At 36.3% G+C, this 24,596-nt stretch overlaps 1 protein-coding gene across 12 annotated transcripts in view; it reads left to right on the plus strand.

Moving 5' to 3' along the window:
• The window catches only part of ZNF638 (zinc finger protein 638), an 83,668-nt gene that overhangs the window by 11,988 nt on the left and 47,084 nt on the right, over window positions 1-24,596 (plus strand). For 8 of the 12 annotated variants that reach the window (XM_036263276.1, XM_036263275.1, XM_036263273.1 and 5 more), the window contains 7 exons: window positions 7,010-8,525; window positions 12,923-12,984; window positions 16,506-16,586; window positions 18,327-18,365; window positions 19,440-19,732; window positions 21,316-21,593; window positions 23,694-23,840. In XM_036263276.1, the coding sequence (XP_036119169.1) occupies window positions 7,212-8,525; window positions 12,923-12,984; window positions 16,506-16,586; window positions 18,327-18,365; window positions 19,440-19,732; window positions 21,316-21,593; window positions 23,694-23,840 (2,214 nt within the window). In that variant the 5' untranslated portion in view covers window positions 7,010-7,211. Of the gene's footprint in view, window positions 1-7,009; window positions 8,526-12,922; window positions 12,985-16,505; window positions 16,587-18,326; window positions 18,366-19,439; window positions 19,733-21,315; window positions 21,594-23,693; window positions 23,841-24,596 lie in introns of those variants that run through there. The other 4 variants (XM_036263277.1, XM_036263278.1, XM_036263269.1 and 1 more) reach the window with 3 other exon arrangements.

Genomic DNA, 24,596 nt, shown 5'->3' on the forward strand with positions numbered 1-24,596 from the left:
ATTGGATATGGGGGAGAAGTAGTGCATAGGGAGTTGTCACAGCCTCCTAAGTTTAGGCCTTGAAGTGCTAGATTTTGAAACTCCTAAATAGGACTTGTTAACTTTTTTGGGTTATAAGCCTTTAAAAAATTGGATGATAGATTGTCTCAGTTTGAATTTACCCCCAAACAACAAAACCACTTTTGCAGAGTATTGTTTCACATGCTGGTTTCAACATTTACAATTTGTCTTTTGGCTCCAAATTCTGAAGCTCCTTTTCAACCCAGAGTTTCAAGTGTGGTTCCCAAGCCTAGTCATTAATAGCCTTTCAGTACTGTGGCCTGTGCTGTTTCTGAAAAAAATGTTTTTTATTTAGAACATCAGTTGATTTCTTAATTTTATTTTAATTTAAGCTGTATTTCTCCCTAAGGCAATGAATGCCTTAAGGTATGTTGCATGACTGGAAGAATAAGAAAAATGAAAAATTATAATTCCTTGTTGAAGCACATTATTAGAAGTATTTGTTTTAAAAACATTTACATTTGAAATGTAAAGGATTACTTTTTTAGCTATTAAGAGACTCAGTTATCCAGACAATGGTTTCTTCTTTAATGGTTCTGGATCATAAAGATTATCTTTGCTGTATCAAGCATTTGTTCTGAATATATGGCTATCACTTGTTACCTTGATTGTATAAATTCTGTCATAGTAACAGTATTTAAAATTATCAAATTAGTAAATGCCACTGTTGGTTAAAAAACAAAACAAAACAAAAAACCCTTGGGTTTCTTCTAACAGCAGATTTGGAATACCAAGGACTCGATTACATTTCCCATTTTGGGGTAAGAAACCAATTTGACTTTAGATGTAGGTGAAGTGAAGTAATATTATTTACATAAGTAATACTATTGTATGGGCATTTCATCTTTAAACAGAATTTTATTTTATTGTCCATAGGCTAAATATAAAAAAGGAAAATAACTTGAAGTTTTTTTCATCCATTAGTTCTTATCCTTAAGATCTATCCTAACAGGGATGTATAGTGACATTCCTTGTTTCCCATATGCAAAATATGTATATACCATAGTTTAGTCAACCAGTTTCCAGTTTCTGCAAACCCTCTTCTAATTGTAGAGGTGTTAAAAAGGAAACATCCCGGAGATTTCTAACTATATTTTATCATTTTGGTTTCTTCAATTCTTATGGGATATTAGCTTCATCTTAAAAACTACAGTGTTGGCTCTATGAAAGAAGGGATCTGTTCTGGCTTAATAACCTACTTCTTCACCTAGAACAACGATGTCAGTTATTTTTTAATGGATTGATAACATCTGGATTTGAAATTACTCTGATATATTTATCGTTACAAGGATGGTTTCTCTAAGTTTTTTTAGGGTTTTTTTGGGTTTTTTTTTTGGTGTGTGCCCCTAGCGAGAACTGAACCCGGGTCTCTGGTCCACAGGCCGAAACTCCCCAACTGCTGAGCCAAGCTGGCCAGGGCAGATTTTTAGCATTTTTAAAAGATATCCTGAATGACCTGATACTTGATTTTGGAATTTTATTGGCGTGGATCTATTGAGAACACCATACATTTCTGTGTTTCTATCAGGTGTTAGTATTTGCATTAAGTAGTTTTATCCTGAGGCATCATTGACAGCATTAAAGTTTAAACATGAGGAAGGGGAGAGCCCTGTCCAGTTTGGCTCAGCAGTTAGAGTGTAGGCCTGTGGTCCGGAGAGACCGGGGTTCGGTTCCTGCTAAGGGCCCAAACCTCGGTTGCAGTTTGTCCCCGGCCCTGTTTGGTTGTGCTGGTGGCAGCCACTCGATGTGTCCCTTACACGTCGATGTTTCTCTCTCTCTCTTCCTCTCTCTCCCTCCCACTCTGAACAAAATATGGAAAAATGTCCTCGGATGAGGATTAAAAAAAAAAGAAAGAAAGGAGGTTGGTGGAGGAGACTTATTGAAAGTGACATTTGTGTGCATTGATAGATTTTCCAGGATATACGTGACAAGAGAGAAACTTTAGCTAGATGATGTTGGAATCAGAATACTTAAATAACTGGCTATACAGACCTTTAACTTGTCTTACCACTGTGGCTGAACAGGACTATAACTTGTCTTACCAAGAGACGGGGAAGATCTGTTTGGGAGAGCTAGGACTGTTAAATTTGTCGTCATTATATTAGATCTCACAATGGACTAACTATATAGGAAGTCCAGTGTGAGTTTTTTAAGGCTGCTAAAAAAATGCAGACCAGCCAAAACTCTGCTTTTTGATAGTTGAAATTCTTTAATTAGGAAAAGGCCTTTTAATTCTTCTCTTGTATATATTTGACTATTGTGTGAAAAACTGGTGTCTTTTCAGGACTGATACTCAGTGACTGCACACTGGTACAGATATGCTGGTTGTTAAAATACTGAAATAATTTTTCCCTGATTAGTAAGTAGCTGTTGCCCCAAAGGTGGACTTCTGTTTTCCCCACTGTTGTACTTCCTTCCTGAGGACCACCCTGCCATCACCTTATGCACAGCAGCTGAAAACTTAATGGGAGTGGAGGAAGAAGGGGCTTAGGGCCCTGCTTACACACAGTAAGGCACAAATTGTTGATTGTTCACTGCTTGTGCTTTACCAATTACTAAATATTCCGAATACCACTCCTGGGTATATACATGAAGGAAAATTCAAGGTTGGGAAGTGCAAAATGAATAAACATTTTTTGATAAACAACAGTGGACCTCAGAGCCTTTAATAAGCCTTTAACATGACCTCTAAGAAACATAGCACGTGAATACATTTCATACTTTTTTGACAAGAGAATTCCTTTGTAGAAGACCTACAATCTTACAGGACACTAGTTTCTAAACACATTATGTGAAGGGCTGCTCTCTTGCAGTCTATAAATGTATACTTGCATCATTGTTAAGAGCACTGGTCACATTAGGAAATATGTACATACATAGTTTTTTCACTTTTAAAGACTTAAAATGTAGGTACTTCTAATGATACATGTTCACAATTCCATGTAATAATTAGGTGACTGACTGAAATTGGTTCCTTTTGGTTTATTCTGGGGGAGAAACAATATTTGGAAGAGTTTGTGCTTCTAAAGTTGTGAAAGGAATCTTCACCATTCAGGAAAATAGTACATAAAGAGTGTAACTAGATGACCAACTGCTTGCTTGCATAAGCAATGATTGTTTTTGTGGACTGGGTCAAGACAAAGTTGTTTTTGGAAGTGCTTTTTTTGTGTAGAAGGTAGGTACAGTTTCATATGATTTATGATTGTTGAAAAAGACCTGGAATTTCTGCTAAATGAGCATTATTTACAGAGAATTTAGATATAGTTTTTCAGTAAACTTATGCCTGTTGCTTGCATCTGGTGAATCAGAAGCCCGTGTAATATTGTATTTTTGTGTTGTTTCATTCTAATTTGTGTTGTTTCATGCTAATGTATTTTTGTGTTGTTTCATTCTAATTTGAAAATTAATAATCTATGACAATTATGAGTACTTTTTAAAAATTAATTTATTTTTGTTATAGATGTTTCTCCTTTTCCCCCCACTGATTCCCTCCTCCCTCTCCCCCCCCCCCCCGCCCTGTCCCCAGCTTTGTTGTCCATGTCCATTGTTCATGCACACATGTATATAAGTTCTGTGGTTTATCTCTCCCCCACCACCCCCTCTTTTGGGGATTGTCCGTCTGTACCCCACTTCCACGTCTCTGGGACTACCCCATTCCTCAGACTGTTATGTTTATTATATTCCACAAATAAGTGAAATCATATGATACTTGTCTTTCTCTGTTTGGCTTGTTTCGCTTAGGATAATATTTTCCAGGTCCCTCCATGTCTTCTCAAAGGATAAGAGATCTTTCTTTCTTACAGCTGCATAGTACTCCATTGTGTATATGTACCACAGCTTTTTTATCCATTCACAATTATGAGTACTTTGGATGTGATCATTCAAATAGCTTAACAAGTATTTGAGGGTATTTTGCATAAGAATAGAGTTATATCCTATGTGGTCAAGAAGACAACAATGAACATGCCTTTACTTGAGACTAGATTGTTGAGAAAGACTGTACCTGTGAACACAAAAAGAAGATATTAAAAGGTACGAGTCCCAAAATGGTATAAGCAGTAAATAAGAAAGTTTGTTGGAAGACTCACTCTTGGCCTTGGTGGTCAAGGAAGGTTTAATGGAGACTTACTTTGAAGGATGAGTAAAATAAAATAAATCAGGTCCATGGCAAAGTTGTTTTTTCTTGTGTTTTTTGTTTTATCCTGAACCTGAGGACATTTTTCCATTTCTTTGTTCAGATAGAGTGGGAGGGAGAGAGAGGAAGAGAGAAACGTCAATGTGAAAGCAACACATCAAGTGGCTGCCTTCCACAAGACCCAAACTAGGAACGGGGACAAACTGCAACTGAGATAGCCCTGGCCGGTTTGGCTCAGTGGTTCAAGCATTGGCCTGCGGTCCAGAGAGACCTGGGTTCAGTTCCCGCTAAGGGCGCATATCTCGGTTGCAGTTTGTCCCCGGCCCTGGTTGGTTGTGCGGGTGGCAGCCACTCTGTACCGCAGGCCGACGCTCTAACCGCTGAGCCAAACCGGCCAGGGCATTTTTTTTTTTTTTTTTTTTTATCCTCACCCGAGGATATTTTTTCCATTTTTTGTTCAGATAGAGCGGGAGGGAGAGAGAGGAAGAGAGGGAGAGAGAGAGAAACATCGATGTGAAGGGACACATCGAGTGGCTGCCACCCGCACGACCAACCAGGGCCGGGGATAAACTGCAACCGAGGTACATGCCCTTAGCGGGAACCGATCCCGGGTCTCTCTGTACTGCCGGCCGATCCCGGGTCTCTCTGTACTGCAGGCCGGCAGCCACTCAATGTGTCCCTTTCACATCGATGTTTCTCGCTTGCTCTCTCTTCCTGTCTCTCCCTCCCACTCTGTCTGAACAAGAAATGGAAAAAAATGTCCTTGGGTGAGGATTAAAAAATCAAAAAACAAACCTGCAACCAAGGTACGTGCCCTTAGCGGGAACTGAACCTGGGTCTCTCTGGACTGCAGGCCGATGCTCTAACCACTGAGCAAAAGCAGCCAGGGCTCATGTATTTTTTATTGGAAGAGAAGAAGGGAGGTAGAAAGAGAGGAATAGGAGCTAAGGTCTAGCTGGATTAAGTGTTTAGTAAAATTAGAAGTGTAGAGATTGCCTAGATTAATTATACCTTTCACATAAAGCTTAAAAGTTAAGGGGATGAGATTCTCTTGGATTTTTGAGTGGAGAGATGTGGTAAAAATGTTTTTATAAAGATTAAATGTGGCCGCCTGCAAGATGGTTGAAAGAGAGAGTGTTATCAAATAAAGCCCATTTCTCAGCCAAATCACCATTTCACTAACATATATAAAGAAGATAGTGTATAGTGTAGTTGTAGATGAAGTTGTAGTTTAATCAGAAAGTGATGATTATAAAATAGGATTCATGGTCTGGGTTTCCATAGTAGGCACAAGTGCCTGAATATCTCACGTTTCCCACCATTCATTTCTATTGGGTATAAAAAGTAGGGACTTGATAGAAGGCATAGGAATAGTTTGTGTTGTTTTTTTTTTTAAACTAAGAGAAGGCAAGTTCTGTGACTGCTGACCATGGTCCTGAATGATAGCTAAAGTACTATTTCTCTGAGAAGTGGGTTGGAATGAGTTGTGCTGCATTCCGAAGGGCTGGACAGCAACCATTTTTAACTAAAACAGTGCCTGGGAATTGCAAAGGTTTTCTTGCTTGCACCTATTGGTAGTTAAAAGCATGGATTATGGGGCCAAAATACATTGAGTGTAAATCTTGGCCTGGCCGCTTATCTGTGTAAGTTACTTAACTTTCCTCTGTGCCTCAGTATCCTCCTCATAAAACTGTGCATATCTCGGGGTTGTGAGAAATGAATCAGTCCATGTAAAGTAACTATGAAGTTAATCATTGTTATTGTCCATATATACAGGGGTGGACAAAAGTAGGTTTAAAGGTGTAATACAAATACTACAATAATAAATAATAATAATAATAATAATACAAGAATAAACTATTTCACATACTCACAACTATAAACCTACTTTTGCTTGCCTGTGTATCTGTCTCTCAGTCTGGAGAGGATCTAAAAGAAAAGTGACTGGTTTTGTTACATATTTTTTTGTACGTTATAATCAGTTCTCTGCTACTGTATATTTTTCTGTCAGACTGTTTTTTATCCTCACCGGAGGACTTTTTTTTTTTTTGATTTATCTTTATATAGGGTGGGAAGAAGAGAGGAAGGGAGAGAGAGAGAACCATCGATATGAGAGAGACACCGAGTGGTTGCCACCCACATGAACCCCAACTGTTGCCGGGGACAAACTGCAACCGAGGTACGTACCCTTAGTGGGAATCGAACCCGGGACTCTCTGGTCCGCAGGCCGTCTTCTGTCAGACTCTGTAGTCAAGTTGTTGGCGATACGTTTTCATCTTAAAAGAAACAACTGCAGAACCTTAAGCATAATCTAATTGCTACATGGAATTTATTAGATGTGATTCCAAGGAAGGTTGTGTCTTGGAGAAATGGGTCTGTAAAATTTTAGGCTTCCAGTGCCTACTGTCATTGTTTGTACGTCTGATAACATACATATCAACTGTGTGTGCATTTTTAAGTATTTTTAATGCCTTCATCTTTTTTTTCCCAGTATTAAAGCATGAAATAATTCCCAGTTTTTCAAGATTATTTAGGAGTTGTAATTATCGCTCACCACCTAGGACAGCACCCAATGCAACACAGTATACTGAACCTCTGACTTGAGGTTTGGGGGTGTGTGTTCTGGATTCAGGAAAGAAGAGAAGAGAAAACTTTTGGGAAAGTTTAAAATCCTCGTAAGCACTTAATTTAAAAGTGTATGAAATGCAGAATCCTTTCATGGCTTTATTTCCAAATGTTTTACACTGGCTGTAGAACCCACTTCATGAAGTAGTTTGAGTTAAAATGATCTAATATTTGTGTTTTAACTTTCAGCTTTGTGTTATTCTTGGAAAATTTCGCACCACTTGTGAATTCCTTGAACCTGGGCATTGCAAACCTACTTCTGTTGGGCCCATCTCCTTTGTACTTTGCTCAGATTAAGACTCAGTTGGCGCTTCAGCAGCTGAATGCCGTTGCCTCACATAGCTCAACACCACCTTATACTTTATTAAATCAGGCTTTCTTGAAAATAGCCATGTCGAGACCCAGGTTTAATCCTCGAGGAAACTTTCCACTTCCGAGGCCACGAGCACCTAACCCTTCTGGGATGAGGCCTCCAGGACCATTTATGAGGCCTGGATCTATGGGTCTTCCAAGATTTTACCCAGCAGGGAGAGCCCGTGGAATTCCACACAGATTTGCTGGCCATGAGTCTTATCAGAACATGGGACCACAGAGGATGAATGTTCAGGTAACTCAACACCGAACTGATCCAAGATTGACCAAAGAAAAACTGGATTTTCATGAAGCACAACAAATGAAGGGGAAGCCTCATGGTAGCCGGTGGGATGATGAGTCTCAGATATCTGCATCAGTGGGAGTAAAACAGAGTTCTGTAACACAGGTTACAGAGCAAGGCCCTAAAGTACAGAGCCGCTATACAAAGGAGAGTGCCTCCAGCATCTTAGCAAGTTTTGGATTATCTAATGAAGATTTAGAAGAACTCAGTCGCTATCCTGATGAACAGCTAACTCCTGAAAATATGCCATTAATTTTGAGGGATATAAGAATGCGAAAAATGGGGCGCCGATTACCTAATTTACCTTCTCAGAGCAGAAATAAAGAAACCTTTGGTAGCGAAGCAGTTTCAAGTAATGTGATTGATTATGGGCATGCAAGCAAATATGGCTACACAGAAGATCCACTTGAAGTACGTATTTATGATCCTGAAATTCCAACTGATGAGGTCAAGAATGAATTTCGGTCACAGCAGAGCATTTCTGCGTCTGTTCCTGCACCAAATGTGATATGTAATTCTATGTTTCCTGTTGAAGATGTGTTTCGACAGATGGACTTCCCCAGTGAGTCCTCCAATAATCAATCCTTTTTCCCAGTTGAGAGTGGAACTAAAATGTCAGGCTTACACATTTCAGGAAGACAGTCAGTCCTTGAACCTGTAAAATGTGTCAGCCAGTCCATTAACCAAACAGTTAACCAGACAATGAGTCGGTCTCTGATTCCTCCATCTATGAACCAGCAGCCTTTTTCATCGGAATTAATTTCAGCTGTAAGCCAACAAGAGCGGATCCCACGTGAGCCTGTGATTAATTCATCTAATGTACACAGATCAGGAGGAAGTAAAAAGAATTATCAGACAGAGGCTGACATTCCCATTCAGTCTCCCTTTGGGATTGTGAAAGCATCCTGGCTACCAAAGTTTTCACATGCTGATGCCCAGAAGATGAAGAGACTTCCAACTCCTTCTATGATGAATGATTATTATGCAGCATCTCCAAGAATATTCCCACATTTGTGTTCTCTGTGTAACGTAGAATGTAGTCATTTGAAGGTGAGTGTTTTTAAACATCACTGTATGATACTCAGCGCCCAAGTTTCTGCTAAATTCTCTTGTATGCTAGTGTTAACTAGGCATTAAGGAAATGGCAGAAGTTAATTTTGATTGCAACATCAACGCTTAGTTGTAATCTAAGTAGTCCTGGCCTAAGTACTGAGTTGAGTGTTAGGCTTTCTATATTCCTGTGACTGGGCACACTACATGGTTCATCTGTTTATTTTGAACTTTTAATTATCTCAGTAATTTATGCAGCATACAATTTATAGAACATAAACTGTATGCTTATAAGACAAGATCACATGAGTCACTTTAAATAAAAGAATCCGTTAGTATAAAAAGAAAAAGTTGGAATGAAACAGTTGTACTATACACTTTGAAGAGATAGTTTGTTGTAGTCTTGCATGTATCTACATATCTTGGGCTAAAGACAGTTAATGTCAATTTAATTATATTCTGACTATCTGGACTAGGATTTTTAGTGTTTCATGAGAAGAAGATTCCTAAACTAACTTAATCGTAGCAGAATTGAGTCAGTGAGTTATTTGGGGACCAGCTGGGGGTTCACTGAATGGAGTGTAAAGTGATAAAAGTTTAGAGAAAAATCTTTAAAAGAATGAAGCCTTAGGTATCTTCCATGATTAGTACAGTTAGAAGGAGGTGTTTTAACAGAGGTGAATAATGTAGAGTATACTGTTAGTAATCATTGGTGGATTTGAGTAGGAATTTTCAAGTATGTTTTATTTACTTATATATGTTTGGAAACCGTTTCTTTCATTTACTGATGTAATTTGTAGATTTATATCATAATGGTCAAGAAGAAATGTCCTTCCCATGGGAACAAGCATTGATTGAAGGCCATAGCATTATTTGTATGCTTTGAATAGGCTTAAAAATCTGTAGGTATTAATTCTCTTGTTTTTTCTCCCTTGCAGTGCTGTCCTTTTATTCTTTCTATTACTCACTCATCAGGTTTCAGCCAACAAGAATCTGATACCTAGAGCTGATGATTTTGTCTTAAGGTTAACTCCCCAAAGAAAAGTAGCATTCTACTTCATTTTAGCCAGATTTGCTGAGTTCTAATGAAATAATAGTTGCCTTACCCTGTCAAAGGGGATAGCAGAGTCTTGAAAAATCTCAGAATAATTTATAGCACTTAATTGTAACCTGTAAATAGCCCTGGCCTAAGTACCGAATTGAGTGTTAGGCTTTCTGTGTTCCATTTATTTTGAACTTCCATTTAGTCATGATAAATCTAAGAAAAATACCTTAAAATAAAGAACTTAAAAGTTTTAATTTTTGTTGTAGAAAAGGTATACATTTATTCAGTTGGTATTTACTGATTACTAGTTTTACACATAACTGTATTAGGTGCTGGGGCAGAAGTGAGGAACTATATAAAATTTAGATGTTCTTAAACAGTTTGTAGAGTCTCACTGTCTTCTAATTACACACCTAAGGAATTAAGTAAAAATAGAGGACAACACACCCTGGCCAGTTTGGCTCAGCGGTTGAGCATCGACTTGCGGACCAGAGAGTGCCAGGTTCGGTTCCCGCTAGGGTCATGTACCACACACACACACACACACAAAAAATAGAGGACAACAAAATGGTTTAGTGTATTTAACATGCTTGGGTGCGCTTAGGGGAGATATACTTCATCTTTTTATTTTGATTTCAGGCTTATATCAGTTCAGCCAGCATGAACATTTTTCAACACCCATTATATAGTCAGCAATATGTAAATAATAAGAAGTCTAAATATACTTTGACATCAAGAAACCTGTATAGATTGAGTGATGGTGACTAACTACACTAAGTCTTTCTGTACTTGAATGAACTGGGAGGGAAGACTTCATGGGATAGATTGAAATGGATTTTGAATGATGAATAAATAGGCTTCAGTATACCTGAGGGAGGAGGAATTAAAATTCATATTTGAGCAACAACTATAAGTACAAAAGGACTTGAAAAGCTAGCCGAAGAAGTTTAGACTTGAGCTGAGAGTCATTAGGAAGCTAAATTAAGGTTCTTGATATGTGATGTGACATGTAAAAAGCATATTTTGGGGAGATAAATCTTGTTGACATGGGTAAACAGTAACGAGAAGAGATAATAATTCTAGGTTTTCCTGGTGAAAGGCTGGGTTAATATAATAAAAGTAAAATTTAGAGAGGAAAATAAACCATTTAGTGATCATTAGAGTTCACTGGGATTGATTGCTATTTAAAACAAACACCTTTTAACTGTCAAAACAGCACAATAGGGCTAACTGGATAAATGCTTCACCACTAGATGACTAACTGATAGGGATTTATGAACGTGGACTTACGTGATACAAACTACCTCTCGTTTCTGTGATATATTTTGTTGCCTTGTAAGTGTGCATATATGTGACATTATAAATGCGTGGCCAATAAGTATAAGTTACCAATTGCAATTTTTTTCTTTCTAAGTAACATCTGCTAATATGATCCCCACCTCTGGGGTCTTTAAAAATGTAGCCTGAAAAAGGCAACTATAGAATGTGAAATGTATTTTTATTTCTAAATTGGGATTTAGATGTTGGATGAGTAGCTGTCCTGGGTTTTTGTTTTTGTTTTTTAATTTTTTTTATTACTGTTCTTGGTTCAGTAGGATGTGCTTGGTTTAAAAACTATCTTTTAAAAAATACAGTTGAGAAAGTACTGACTGACAAAAGATTTTTGAGGTAGTTGGAGGATAGTGAGTGAGCTCTGATATGGGTAGTTATTTTTACAGTTTGATTCTGGGCCCTCTCAACTCTAGTCTGTGCAGCATCTCCTGCTTAGTTAGGTAATTATCACTCTTTGGAGAGGCAGTACTGCTTTCGGACCTTCTTTTAATCTTTATACTGTTAAATAGATAGTCTCAACTGGGGTGGCATAGATATATTTACTGAGCTTAAAGCAAGTAGTGTCAGTGAGTGGAGTGGACCTATTAAAATACAGTAGAGAGTGGGGCGTGCATTTGTGTGTAGAACTGGAGAGACTATGCCTTAAATAGGGCAGCTATCAGCATGAGCTAATAGTTGATATATAGAACACATGTCCAGTATTATGTGTTTATATTTTTTTAAAGAAAAGTTGGAAATCTGGATTTGGGGGATTTTTAAATATTGGCACCTTACTCATATAAAACACTTTATGGTCCAAATAAATCATGCCCAATCCACTACCTGCCAGTGTGTCTGTTTGATGTAAATGATGTTCAGTTACTGTCAAAGACATGGGTTTAGCAGTACTAGAGACTTGATAATTGCTGATCTCTACTAGTATTCTATTTGTATCACTGACCAGGATATGCAAACTTTTCTTTTTTGCAGTCCGTAATTGGTTCCCTGGCTTAATGACACAGTTTAGGGTTTGTTATAACCTGTTGAGTATTGCAAGTAGCATTCACTTACTTTGAGATAGTTCTTGACAAGGCAGATTTCATAATTAGTGTCAACTGTGGTTTTAACTGGACATTTCTAGTTCGTCTTTAGCAATGACCAAATAAAGTACTATTGAAATGGAAATGAGTAATATTTTTCTCAAGGAAAGTTTTCAAATACAGAACTGTAAACTAAATTTTCTGTCTGTCCAGATACTGGAAAAACAATAAAACATTGAGTAATATATATGTTGCTTTTAACTAATTGTTTCACTTGGAGAACTGTATCTTTGAAAACTGTATTACTTCTTTTTAATCAGTTGTATCTTCCAGGAGCTATTTATGGGTACACAATGTAACTTTAGGGCAGATTTGTAAAGGAAGTAATGTATAAGAAAGCATTTTGTTCATTGTAAAGCTCTCTATGTAAGGGATATTGTGTCTCTGAAATGATGTTACTTTCCTTTAAATCTTAAAAATAAATTAGATTTGATCATCAGCTTTTCATATTTTTACTAATTTTATCCTTTGCCAATATAGTCTGGAATGGTACTGGCCTATGAGGTAGGATTTTTTATTGTTAATGTTATTAGCTTGAAACCCTGTGTTTTGAAGATGCCATTTCATATACCATTTTATTCATAGTTTTTAGTGTTCCTCTGACAGGTTGTTTTTATATCTGAGATAAGTTATTTCTGATCAATGCTTTTATTTTCTCCAAGTTTAAATATATATTTCATAAAAGAGTATTCATGGGTGTGATTTTTTAATGCTTAAATTTTTTTAAATGGCATCAATGAGATATGGTATTAGTGCCTTTGTTTGGAGGCCTTTGTTTTTCTTTGTAAAAGATTTTATTGAATAGCCAAATGCTATCTGTACGTAGATTTGTTTAATTTGTGGTGGTGGGGTGGGGGTTGCTGTGTCAACCTAAAAAGCCTAACTTCATAATGCAACACGAGAAATATTCTAATTTCAGCACTTTTCTCCTCTTACAATAGGATTGGATTCAGCATCAAAATACATCTACTCATATTGAGAGCTGCCGACAGTTACGTCAACAGTAAGAACAATTTTTTTTATAGGTAGCAAATTTACATAATAGTTAATGCTCAGGTATAACTGTTTAATACCTTTAGTGTGGTATTTTAGAGAAAAATATTTTTAGAAAGCTACTGTCTGTTTGAAGTATTCATTTTATAGAAATGTACTTAATTTTTTTTCCCAAAAGGAATTAAATATGACCATTTCTTCTGACTTCTTCCTAATTTAATCTCAGGTAGATTTTTAGTATCATTGGTTTATTCCTTGCTGGTCTGTATTTCTTGAGGTGGTTTATAGTCTTTCATTCTCTACTTTTTTGTTTGTGTGTCTCCCTACCCTTCTCCCCCGCAAAAAAAAATTCCCCAAAACACCCAACCCAAATCCCAGCATTTAATTGCAGGTCTAGAGTTCTCCTCTGGCAGAGAACCTATTTTCAGAATAAACCTTAATGTAGGAGATGAACAAGCTAGATGTGTTGGTTACTCAAATTGACTCTTACTCTTCCATCTTTTCCTTCTTTAAGATAGGGTACCTATGCAGGTGAAAAATGTGATTTTAACAGTATTCTGTTATGTCCCTTGGAGTAACACAAAATTAAGTAGTCTTTTCCCTAGCATCATTAAACATGCTGATATAATTGGATGTCAAGTTCCACGCCACTAGACTTACAGTAATGTGTTCTTGGTCAAATGAATCTGCGGCAGTTGTTTTGGTTTTATGTATTTTGTTCTTTATGAAAACTTCACCAAATTTTTTTGAGATTATTTAGGACTTGAGTTGTAAGTGATGAACCTAACTCAGAGTAGTTTTTAAAGTAAGATAATTTATTAACTCATTTAACGGGGAAGCGTAAAGAGTAGTTCTAGTTTCAAAACAGCTACCTTTGGATGCTCAACAAAATTCTAAGTGTGAGAAATATTTTGGTTTTTTGGCTGTTCTCTTCTGCTTTGGCCTCATGAGCTCTCAGGCACACTTTTCTTCATAGAGCAAAGTGACCCTTATAGTTATGGACTTAAGTGATCTGTATAGCTAGGAGGTTTTTTGTTGTTGTTGTTAAGTAAACATATCTTTCATCAAAACCGCTGCAGCCCTGGCCAGTTTGGCTCAGCGGTTAGAGCGTCGGCCTGTGGTCCAGAGAGACCCAGGTTCAGTTCCCGCTAAGGGCACGTATCTCGGTTGCAGTTTATACCCGGCCCTGAATGGGTCGTGTTGGGTGGCAGCCACTCGATGTATCCCTTTCACGTCAATGTTTCTCTCTCTCTCTATCTTCCTCTCACTCCCTCCCACTCAATCTGAACAAAAAATGGAAAAATGTCCTCAGGTGAGGATTAAAACAAACAAAAAAAACTGCTGCAGAAGTCTTTGGTTTGACTCTTTCGGTCTACTTTGGGTTAGTCGTTCACCTCTAAGCTAATTCTAATGATTATAGGAACAGGGTTTTCTACCTCAGTTGTTGTCATGTGCCTACTCTTTGTGTGTTGTGTATAATATAAACCCTACTTGAATCATAAAGACTAAGAATAGAGATGGCAGTTGCTTCCTTATATAGAGGCTGTGCAGAGAAACATAGGTTATCATATGGAGATAATTGTTACCTGAATTGGGTGTGTCACTGTTAAGTGGAAAAATCTCTAAGCCACAAATTTTCCCACTGATACAAATGGGATGCTTATGAAGGTGAGAGATTTAGGTGGGAATGAGTTATGTACTCAGGGATTTAGGTAGGAATGAGTTACTTGCTGTAGGTAGGCATTAATGATAGTGATAGGATTCTACCTACGTGGACTGTCATTAATTTACTAGAGCAAATGGCATGGATGCCTGCTAAAGCATTTTCTGTAAATAAGCCTATTTTTCCATGCGTATATTTTAAAGCACGTGCTTTCTCTATCCTACGTTATTACCTCTTTTCAGGTTATATGTTCTTGAATTCCTTCATGGCTTTGTCTCCACTGCAAAAAAACAAACAAACAGATAAATTAAATTAAATTAGGCATTTGGAATCCTTCCATGGCCAGATAGTATATGTTACTCTGTTCTTTGTTTGATTTTAAGCTTCATTGTATTCCATTGTGTATATATACCTTAATCTATTTAGTCATTTCTCTATCAGTGTATATTTAGGTTCTTACTCCTTTTCTTAAGGCTTATTGCCTTTTGATTCTCTTTGTCTTTGTTGGATCTTTCTGGACAAAAGAATTGCTGGGTAACTTGAGAAAAGATACAGTGCATCAGAGTTTTAATATTAAAAATAATAAAAACTATATGCTTATTGTGTGCTGGGCATTATTTTAAGTGCTTTACATTATTTATTTATTCTTGAAAGCAACCCTATGAGATAGATGTATAATGATTATTTGTGATTTTACCAGTGAGGAAACTGAGGTACAGTGGGGTAAATTTCATACTATCACACAACAAATATTTGACAAAACTAGTCTGTCTATCTCATGGGTCTTGGCTTCTTTTTTCCCCTTTGACATTTTGTTCTGAAACATTTCTAAGCTGCAAAAAAAGTTGAAGGGATAGTAAACATATTATCTTTATGAACTATTTGAAAATAAATTTCAAACTTTATGACAATTCACTGCTCAATTCAATGTCTGTCTTCCACCTGTTTTCGCCTTTTATAACTATTTCTGCCTACCCTTTCTTTTCCATCCACACTACCAATTCAAGATTCAAATCAAGATTCATGCATTTCAGGGGGAAAAAAGGAGAATCATCTGTAACAAAAATTAATCAATAAAAAATAAATTAAAAAAAAAAAAGATTCATGCATTTCAGTCTCTGAATGTAGAACAGTTCACTCTGTGGCCTTTATTTTTGAGGAGGATTTTTCATGATGTTTACTTTGTTTGTTCCTCATTGTTAAATTCAGGTTGAATATTTTCTGTCCCAATTTTTATGGGTATATTTATTATATCACGGTGGGACACACAGTGTCTGTTAGGTCCTTGTTCTTAGCCATTATATTACACAGCATATATAAGGAGTATCATGCTTCTGAAACACATTTTAAACTCTATAGGCAATATATAGACAGTCCAAACTCTACTTGCAGAATAGTATTTGTACTTTATCTTTCTTTCTGGGCAGCCAAAACAAGAACATGTATTCTAGCAGTCAGCCTAGTGAAGAACTGAATATTATTACCAACTATTGAATGATAGGCCTCAAAATCCTGTGAAACCATAAACTGGAAAGCTCTAGAAATTCAGTAACTTTGCATGTGTTGACAGCCAGCTGTAATTTCCAACATTGTACATACAAGAAAGCTAAAACTTAAGTAACTGGCTGTCAGATACACAACCATTAAATGGCAGCACCTACACTTAGATCCAACTTTGTTTGATTCCAAAGGTGTTGCATTAAACACTATACCATAATATTAGAAATTGATCTGCTTAGATGGTACAGAGTAACAAAAGTTTTAAAAAGTGTAGGAGTAGATGAAACAGAATTATCCATGTTTTGACAGTTGTTGATGTTAGGTGATGGACACATTGAATTAAAGTTAACTTTTTTTTGTCTTCATAGTTTGTCACCTCAAAGCAAGAAGAAGGAAGCAAAAGCTTTCTCAGAAGTCTTAGAATCTATCACTGACTATCTTCTAAGGAGGTTGGGAAAGCAAATATTTAGCCTTGTTAGCCATTGTAGTAGAGGCAGGCAAGGTAAAAAAAGAAGTTGAGAATTGCTGTCAAGTTAACCTGCTAACAATGTCTGAAACAAATAGCAAAAAATAAAAACCACTTTAGCCCTGGTTGGTATGGTGGGCCCAGTCCCAGGAAGAGGGCATGCAGGAGGCAGCTGATCGATGTTTCTCTCTCTCTCTTTAAAAGTAATAAAAATATATTTTAAAAAACAACAATAGAACACTTACTTTACATTTACTAAGGTTATTTTCCTGCCAGGTGACTCCTGAAAGAGTCTGCTGCTTCCATTTCCTTAGGTGGCTCTCTTCTTGGTTACTGAAATTATATACTTGAATACTGGTGTTTTCTAATGGTTTAATGTAATCACCATTTCCAATGAACCTTTAGAGTCCACATTCTCTAGCAAAGTTAAGGATCAGGGTGTCTTTTTTTTAGGCTTCTACATTGTTACTGTTCCTCCTACTTTTTCTTGCTCTGAATACCCCTTAATCTCTTTCATTGGTTTATCTTTATTGTACTCTTAAGTGTTGGTGTGCCTAAGATTCTTTCCTCAACCCTCTTTTTTTTCCCTACAAATTCCCATTCTGTGTTAGTCTTTTATTCTTAGTACTATAGTATGGCTTCTCCATATCTCAACCTTCATCTTTCCCCCTAATTCCAGATGTTTATTTCTGATTATTCTAAAAATATTCCTGTATTCTCTTCACTTTAGAAATAAATACTATGTTCTTCATAGTCTTTTATTTATGTGTACCCTCTTTACCTGATTTTAAGAACTTTCACATTTTGTCTCTCAGATAACTTTACAGGTTTTTTTCCTCCTCATGATTCCTTTTCAGCATTTTCATGCTTCAGCCAGACTGGTTTCTGGAATAGAGTACATTTTGCCTCTAATCCTCTGTGTTGCCTGATCCGTGCCTGTTGATAGACTTTTTTAAGGGCTACCTGAAAAGCAACCTTTTTCCGTGAATTCTCTTCCTGATTCTTTGTGCTGGATGTATCTCTGAGGACTACTTGGTACAGTGTAAGGTGCACCATTCATGTTATATTCTGTAGAATAGTGTTCCCTGAAGTTCTGCAAAGCATGCGAAGTGTCTTTCTTCTTTTAATCCTCCTCCCTACCTGAGCTTCTATCTCATACATCTTCTGTACCTTTATGTGTACTCCTTGTTCTATTTGCAAAAATTTTGAAGTCCTTAAAGTATGGGGGATCTGTTTTTTTCCCCTTGGAATTGCCTACTAGCATAATATTTTATTTTTTGAATAAGACCAGAGATTTTTCAACTTTTTTAAAAATCTCATGACACACATAAACTAATTACTAATATTCTGCAACACACTGAAAAACATATTTTTGGCCAGTCTGACAAAAGAATAGGTATAATTTTGATTCAGTCATACCAGATGGCTATTGTGTTGACTGTTGCCATTTTTTGTATTTGACAATCTAAGGGAAAAGAGATCATTGCCCCTGACTAAATAGTCAGGTATTGCATATTTTAAAAATTCTTGCAGCACAGTGATTCAAAATCGCTGAATGTGAGACACTCAAAATATTTTATTCCCAAGAAAATTTTGTATATTAATATACTAATAAATTGCTATGTAAACATGAGTTTTGAACAGATAGATATATTGCAGGGAAAGATCACTTGAGCCTTATGATCCTATTTTGACTGTTAAATTATATTTATTTTCAAAATAGGTATCCTGATTGGAATCCTGAGATCCTTCCATCAAGAAGGTAATTATATTTTTATATTTAAAAAAAAAATTTTTTTTTTTTATTTTTGCATCACCATTTATGCCCTCTATGCCCTCTTCTACCTCCATCCTCCCTCTGCCCCCCACAATCACCACAGAAGGTAATTATTTTTTTAATAGTGATGTTATTGAAACTGGATTTTTTTTTGAAAAGTAAGCAAGTCCTGACTGGCCAGTGTGGCTCAGTGTTTGAGCATTGACCCATGCACTAAGAGGTTGCTAGTATGATTCCTGGCTAGGACACATGCCCAAGTTGTAGGCTCAATCCCCAGTGAGGGGTATGTAGGAGGTGGCTAATCTCGTTCTCTCTCATCGATGTTTCTGTTTCTTTCTCTCCCTTCTTCTCTCTCTAAAAAATCAATAAAGAAAAAAAATTATAAAAAGAAAGTAAGCACATACTTTATACTAAACAAAGGTATCGTTTTGAATTGAGTTTTACCCCAATTTAAATGCTGTAGTTCTCCTCTTCTAGACTTTCATTCAGTCTTTTCTTAATATACTTTATGCTTTTATTATTTTATATTTATGGAATCTTAGATTATAAATGCCTTGAAGGATGGTAATGGTTTTATTAAACTTTGTATTCCCTAGGGGTGGTCCCTATTCATTGTGCATATATACAAGTATAGAGGTCAAATAAATATCTGTAGATGGCATAACCTTTTAGGGAAAAAAATGTTGAAAAGCATTTTTCTATATAAATCATTTCCTAAATTCTTTTTTTTTCTTTTGTTCTAAATTTTTTATGTAACTTAATACTTCCAAAATATATTTGGATATAATAGTGGTACAGGAAAAGGCCAAGAAATTGATGATGATATTCTTCTGTAAGTTAGCAAAACAGAGGGGTCCATGCAGTTAGAGGGCTGATTATTTCTTTCTTGTCTCAAGGCTAAATTACATCATAATAAACAAGTTTTTGTTTATAATAAACACATAGTATCAGAGTTTGCTATTGTTAATAGCCTATTTTTAAGAAATTATTTCTGCAATTTAAATAGCTTAAATTTACATTAAATTGCTGAATTTTGTGTGTCTTTTTTGTACTTTGTAGAAATGAAGGCAATAGAAAAGAAAATGAAACTCCAAGAAGACGTTCTCATTCCCTCAGTCCTAGACATTCTAGGAGATCAAGCTCAAGTCACAGATTCCATCGATCTCGAAGCCCAACACGTTATATATATAGGCCAAGAAGTCGAAGTCCAAGAATTTGCCATCGTTTCATTGCTAGATACAGATCCAGGTCTCGTTCACCATATCGAATGAGAAATCCATTTAGAGGTAGTCCAAAAAGCTATCGATCAGTTAGTCCTGACAGGATATCAAGGAGATCAGTGAGATCATCAGGTACACTTATGATCATGAATAAGTTTACTTTTTTGACTAAATTTTTATATTTTAATAAGCTTGAAATGATGACTTGCATACTACTATTAAGATTTAACAAATTTGACATTTGAGCTATTTGCCTCAGCTCTTTAAAAATTTTTAAGAAATGAGAAAGTTTATTTTATGTATTTATTTATTTATTTATTTTTTATTTTTATTTTTTATCCTCACCCGAGGACATTTTTGCATTTATTTTCAAATAGAACGGGAGGGAGAGAGGAAGGAAGAGAGAAACATCGATGTGAAAGAGACACATCGAGTGGTTGCCACCCACACGACCCCAATTGGGGCCGGGGACAAACTGCAACCGAGGTACGTGCTCTGAGCAGGAACTGAACCCTGGACTGTCTGGTCCATGGGCCGACGCTCTAACCGCTGAGCAAACCGGCCAGGGTGAAAAATTGTATTTTATTACATTTTAGAATTGCTATATGAAATCTGACCGACATCTCAACGTAGTTTATTCTTCTTCCCTGTATTAACTATTAGAAGAAATGTACAAATGTGTATGTACATATCCACCTAACATCAATTTTAAAAACCAAGGCTATATAAACATCTTAGTTTGCCTTAATAATTGATTATAGACGTGTCTTCTGTGAATTAATGTAAAGCTTTTTGAAATTATTCATGTTTTCAACCTGGTATTAATTATTGGTTTAATGATCTTTTCAGAAATAGTTCATATGAGATCTCAAAGATCTCATCTTGGAGATCAGTGGTTCTCAACCTTCCTGATGCTTTGACCCCTTAATACAGTTCCTCATGTTGTGGTGACCCCCAAGCATAAAATTATTTTTGTTTGTACTTCATAACTGTAATTTTGCTACTGTTATGAATTGCCATCGGAAATATGTTTTTTTCAATGGTCTTAGGCGACCCGTGTGAAAGGGTCGTTCGACCCCCAAAGGGGTTGCGGCCCCACTGTTTGAGAACCGCAATGGGAGGTCTTTACAGAGGTCTGCTAGGTCTTCCTTTTTCAACTAATTACATGTTTGTGTGAAGCTGAATTTTTTTTATATATTTCAACCAGAAGAACACATTCAGCAGAATGTATACAGAATTAGATATAAGAATTCTAATTAAGTCCAACATTAAAGTGTTTGGGAAAATGTACAACCGTGCTACTCATCAATTTTTTTGTTTTGGGAATTCAAATTTTTCATAAAAATATTTTACGTTAACACAGGAGTTTATTATTAAATTAATAAATGTTTTAAAAATACTATTTTAATTTCTTTTATGGTAAATATTGATAAAGTTTACACAAAACCTTTTGGAGTCCTCATGGTTTAGAGTGTACAGGGATATGAAACCAAAAGTTTGAGGACTACCACTGAATGAAGGAAGTTCATGTAAACCTTTTAAGTGAAGAATTAAAGACTAAGAATTTTTGTGTGTATATGCTTCTCGTTTGTCTTGACAGTGGCTCTATGTGATAAATATTTGGGCAATTGAGGGATTATTATTTTTTATGTGATAAGGTGGTTTGTACCTTAAGTTCTTTTCAAGTAAAGTAGTATTTATATCCTTTTCACTAGAAAGAAAAAGAGCATTAGAAGATGTAGCACAACGATCTGGGCATGTGTCAGAATTCAATAAACAGAAGCATTTAGAAGCAGTTGATAAGGGACAGTCACCAGCACCAAAGCCTAAAACGGGCAGTGGATCAAAGCCATCAGTTAAATCTACAAGCTCTACGAAGAATGATTCAAATTTAGGAGGATGTTCTATTCGTTACAAATCAAAGAATCTTGAAGATGGCACATTATCAGAATGTAAACAGGTGTCTGGTAAAGCTGTTTCTGTCCAGCGTAAGGTCAGTAATTCTTTAATTTGTTAGTGCAAGTGTGTGCATACATTTGCTATTATGACAGAAAACAGAGTTATCTGAATTTTTTTATTTTCATTTTGCCAAAAGTTTGAATAGTGACTTGTTAAATTCTGTTGGTATGGAATATTTTATTGTTTTTTTCTTATGAATCTAATAAAAGTGCAATAATTCTAAATCTTGTAGTTTACAAGTCCTAAATGTTTGGCATTTGATCTATCAAAAGTGAGAAGAGTGTGAAGCTTTGGTGTTTTTGGCTAGCAACATAACCAAATCATAATGAGTTTTGCTATCTGGTTGGGAAAGTGAATGTAATCAGCAGTAGCATTAATGTTTTTGTAATATTTGTTAGTAAGCTATAAGAGTGAGTCTCGCCCTAGCAGGCATGGTTCAGTTGGTTGGAGTGTCCTCCCATACACCAAAAGGTGGTGGTTTTGATTGCCAGAGTACATACCTGGGTTGAGGGTTCCATTCCCTGGTCGGGAGGCATATATAGGAGGCAACCCATTGAGGTTTCTCTCTCTTTCTCTCTCCCTCCTTTTCTCCCTCTTTCACTTCCTCTCTCCCTCTCTTCTGCCACCTTACTCCCTCTCTAAAATCAGTTTTTAAGAAAGAGTGATTCTCTACTGAGAATTGATTATTTTCAACTTGTTTTATACTTTTTTTAAATCCTCACCCAAGGATATTTTTTCATTGATCTTTAGATAGAGTGGGGGAGATGGGGGGGGGGGGGAGACATTGATGTGAGAGAGAGACATCAATTGATTGCCTCCTGCACGACCCCAACCAGGGCTGGGGACCGAACCGCAACCCAGGTTTGTGCCCTTGACTGGAATTGAACCTGTGACTTTTTGGTCTATCTGCTGATGCTCTAACTGCTGAGCCAAACCGGCCAGGGCCTGTTTTACACTTTTCACAGTACAATTCAGAAGTCAAATACTTTGTTATCAAGTATGGAATTGCCTGTTTTCTGGGTACTGTTTTTTTTTTTTGGTGTTTTGTGACTTTTCATTTGCTATTTACAGTACTGAGTTACTATTTTATTGTTTATGTTAAGTAAATTACTATTATCGTAAGTACTATATAATGCACCTTGAGATTATCAGAGTAACTCCTAATTGGCAAGTTTATGAAATGTTTAGGTTGTTGTAATCTTCAGAAGTCTTCAAGTATTTAGTTACTCATTACTTTAACATTAACTGCTTTCAACAACTACAGTTCCCTGCCCCAAAGACCTTGTAAAGATAAACTTAAAATTATCAACCTGTAATTACATAATTTTGAAGAGCATTGGGCAGAAATTTTGAGAAAGCTGATGGTTTATTTTTTTCTTCTTCAAGATTTCTAGGTGATGGCCATGGGATTTTTTTTTTTTAAGTTGGTTTTTACCATAGGTGGTAAATTTGATATTAGTTTATTCAAAATGTATATATTACATATGAGTCTTTAAAAATACTATAACTTTTAAGATACTGTCAATTATTAGAACACAGTGAACAAAGCTGTAATTTCAGCTTCATTAGTGATGGACCATACAGATTCATATAGAAAAATATTAATAGTTTTGGACCATTTCATAGGTCTTGTTTGTTATAAAATGTTTCTAAACAGAAAAGAGCATCTGTGATTGGTTACCTATAAACTCATTACCACTGTTAGGTTTGAATGGTAAAATATATGACATATTTCTTACCACTTTTCTTTAACATTTAAAACTTTTTTTTTTTTTTATCCTCACCCGAGGACATTTTTCCATTTTTTGTTCAGATAGAGCGGGAGGGAGAGAGAGAGAGAAACATCGACGTGAAGGGACACATCGAGTGGCTGCCACCCGCACGACCAACCAGGGCCGGGTACGTGCCCTTAGCGGGAACTGAACCCGAGTCTCTCTGTACCGCAGGCCGACGCTCCAGCCGCTGAGCCAAACCGGCCAGGGCTAACATTTAAAACTTTTTAACTGTGCTAAAATATTTAGAAGACTTTAAAGGACTAAGAATAATGGTAGAGGAATTTATATTGGGAATTATTGTTATTGTACTTTGTGTGTTAATTTGTTTTATTTTTAATTTTCTTTCATCCCCAAAATAGCTTCGGAAAGACCAGCCTTTGTATTATGGTTCAGTTCTTCTTATATCTGAATTACCAGAAGATGGCTATACTGAAGAAGATATTAAAAAACTATTTCAACCATTTGGAAAAGTTAATGATGTCCTGATTGTTCCATATAGAAAGGAGGTGAGTCATTCAGTCTTTTCTGAAAATACATACAAAGTTATTGCTTAAAAAAATTGTTAGATCTTTTAGCTACTTTCACAACATACATAACATATATAACATATATAAATTGTTCACTGAAAGTTATATAAATATTTGGATTCAAATGAGCAAGTTCCCAGAATACTATTTAATATTCTTTAAACAGGGGTTGGTACACTTTTTCTATAAAGGGCCAGGTAGTAAATTTTAGGCTTTGCATGCCATAGGTTTGCAGCTACCCAACTCTGCCACTGTAGTTCAAAAGCAGCCATGATACTATATAAATGAATGAGCATGGCTGTATTCAAAAAAACTATTTTTAAAAACAGGAGGCAGGCCCTGGATAGGTGGTTCAGTTTTTATTGGAGAATCATCCTGTACACCCAAAAAATAGGTGTGGGTTTGATTTTCGGTCAGGGCACATACCTAAGTTGTGGGTTTGATCCTCATTCAGGGCATGTACGGCAGACAACCAGTCAGTGTTTCCCTCTCTCCCCCTCTCTCTCTTTCCTTTCCTTTCTCGAATCAATAAACATGTCCTTAGGTGAGGGTTAAAAACAACAAAACAGATGGCAGGCCTTGGTTTGCCAACAATGGCTTTAGACACCAGTAAGGTTATACTAAAACATGATTTTGTACAGTAAGTATTTTTTACGTGTGGATTGTGTTCCTGTTACTCACATAATAAAGTTCACCAAAACCATGAACAGCCTCAGACTAAGCACAACATAAAGT

Source organism: Molossus molossus, unplaced genomic scaffold (genome assembly GCF_014108415.1).
Source record: "Molossus molossus isolate mMolMol1 unplaced genomic scaffold, mMolMol1.p scaffold_m16_p_15, whole genome shotgun sequence".
Taxonomy (NCBI): Eukaryota; Metazoa; Chordata; class Mammalia; order Chiroptera; family Molossidae; genus Molossus; species Molossus molossus.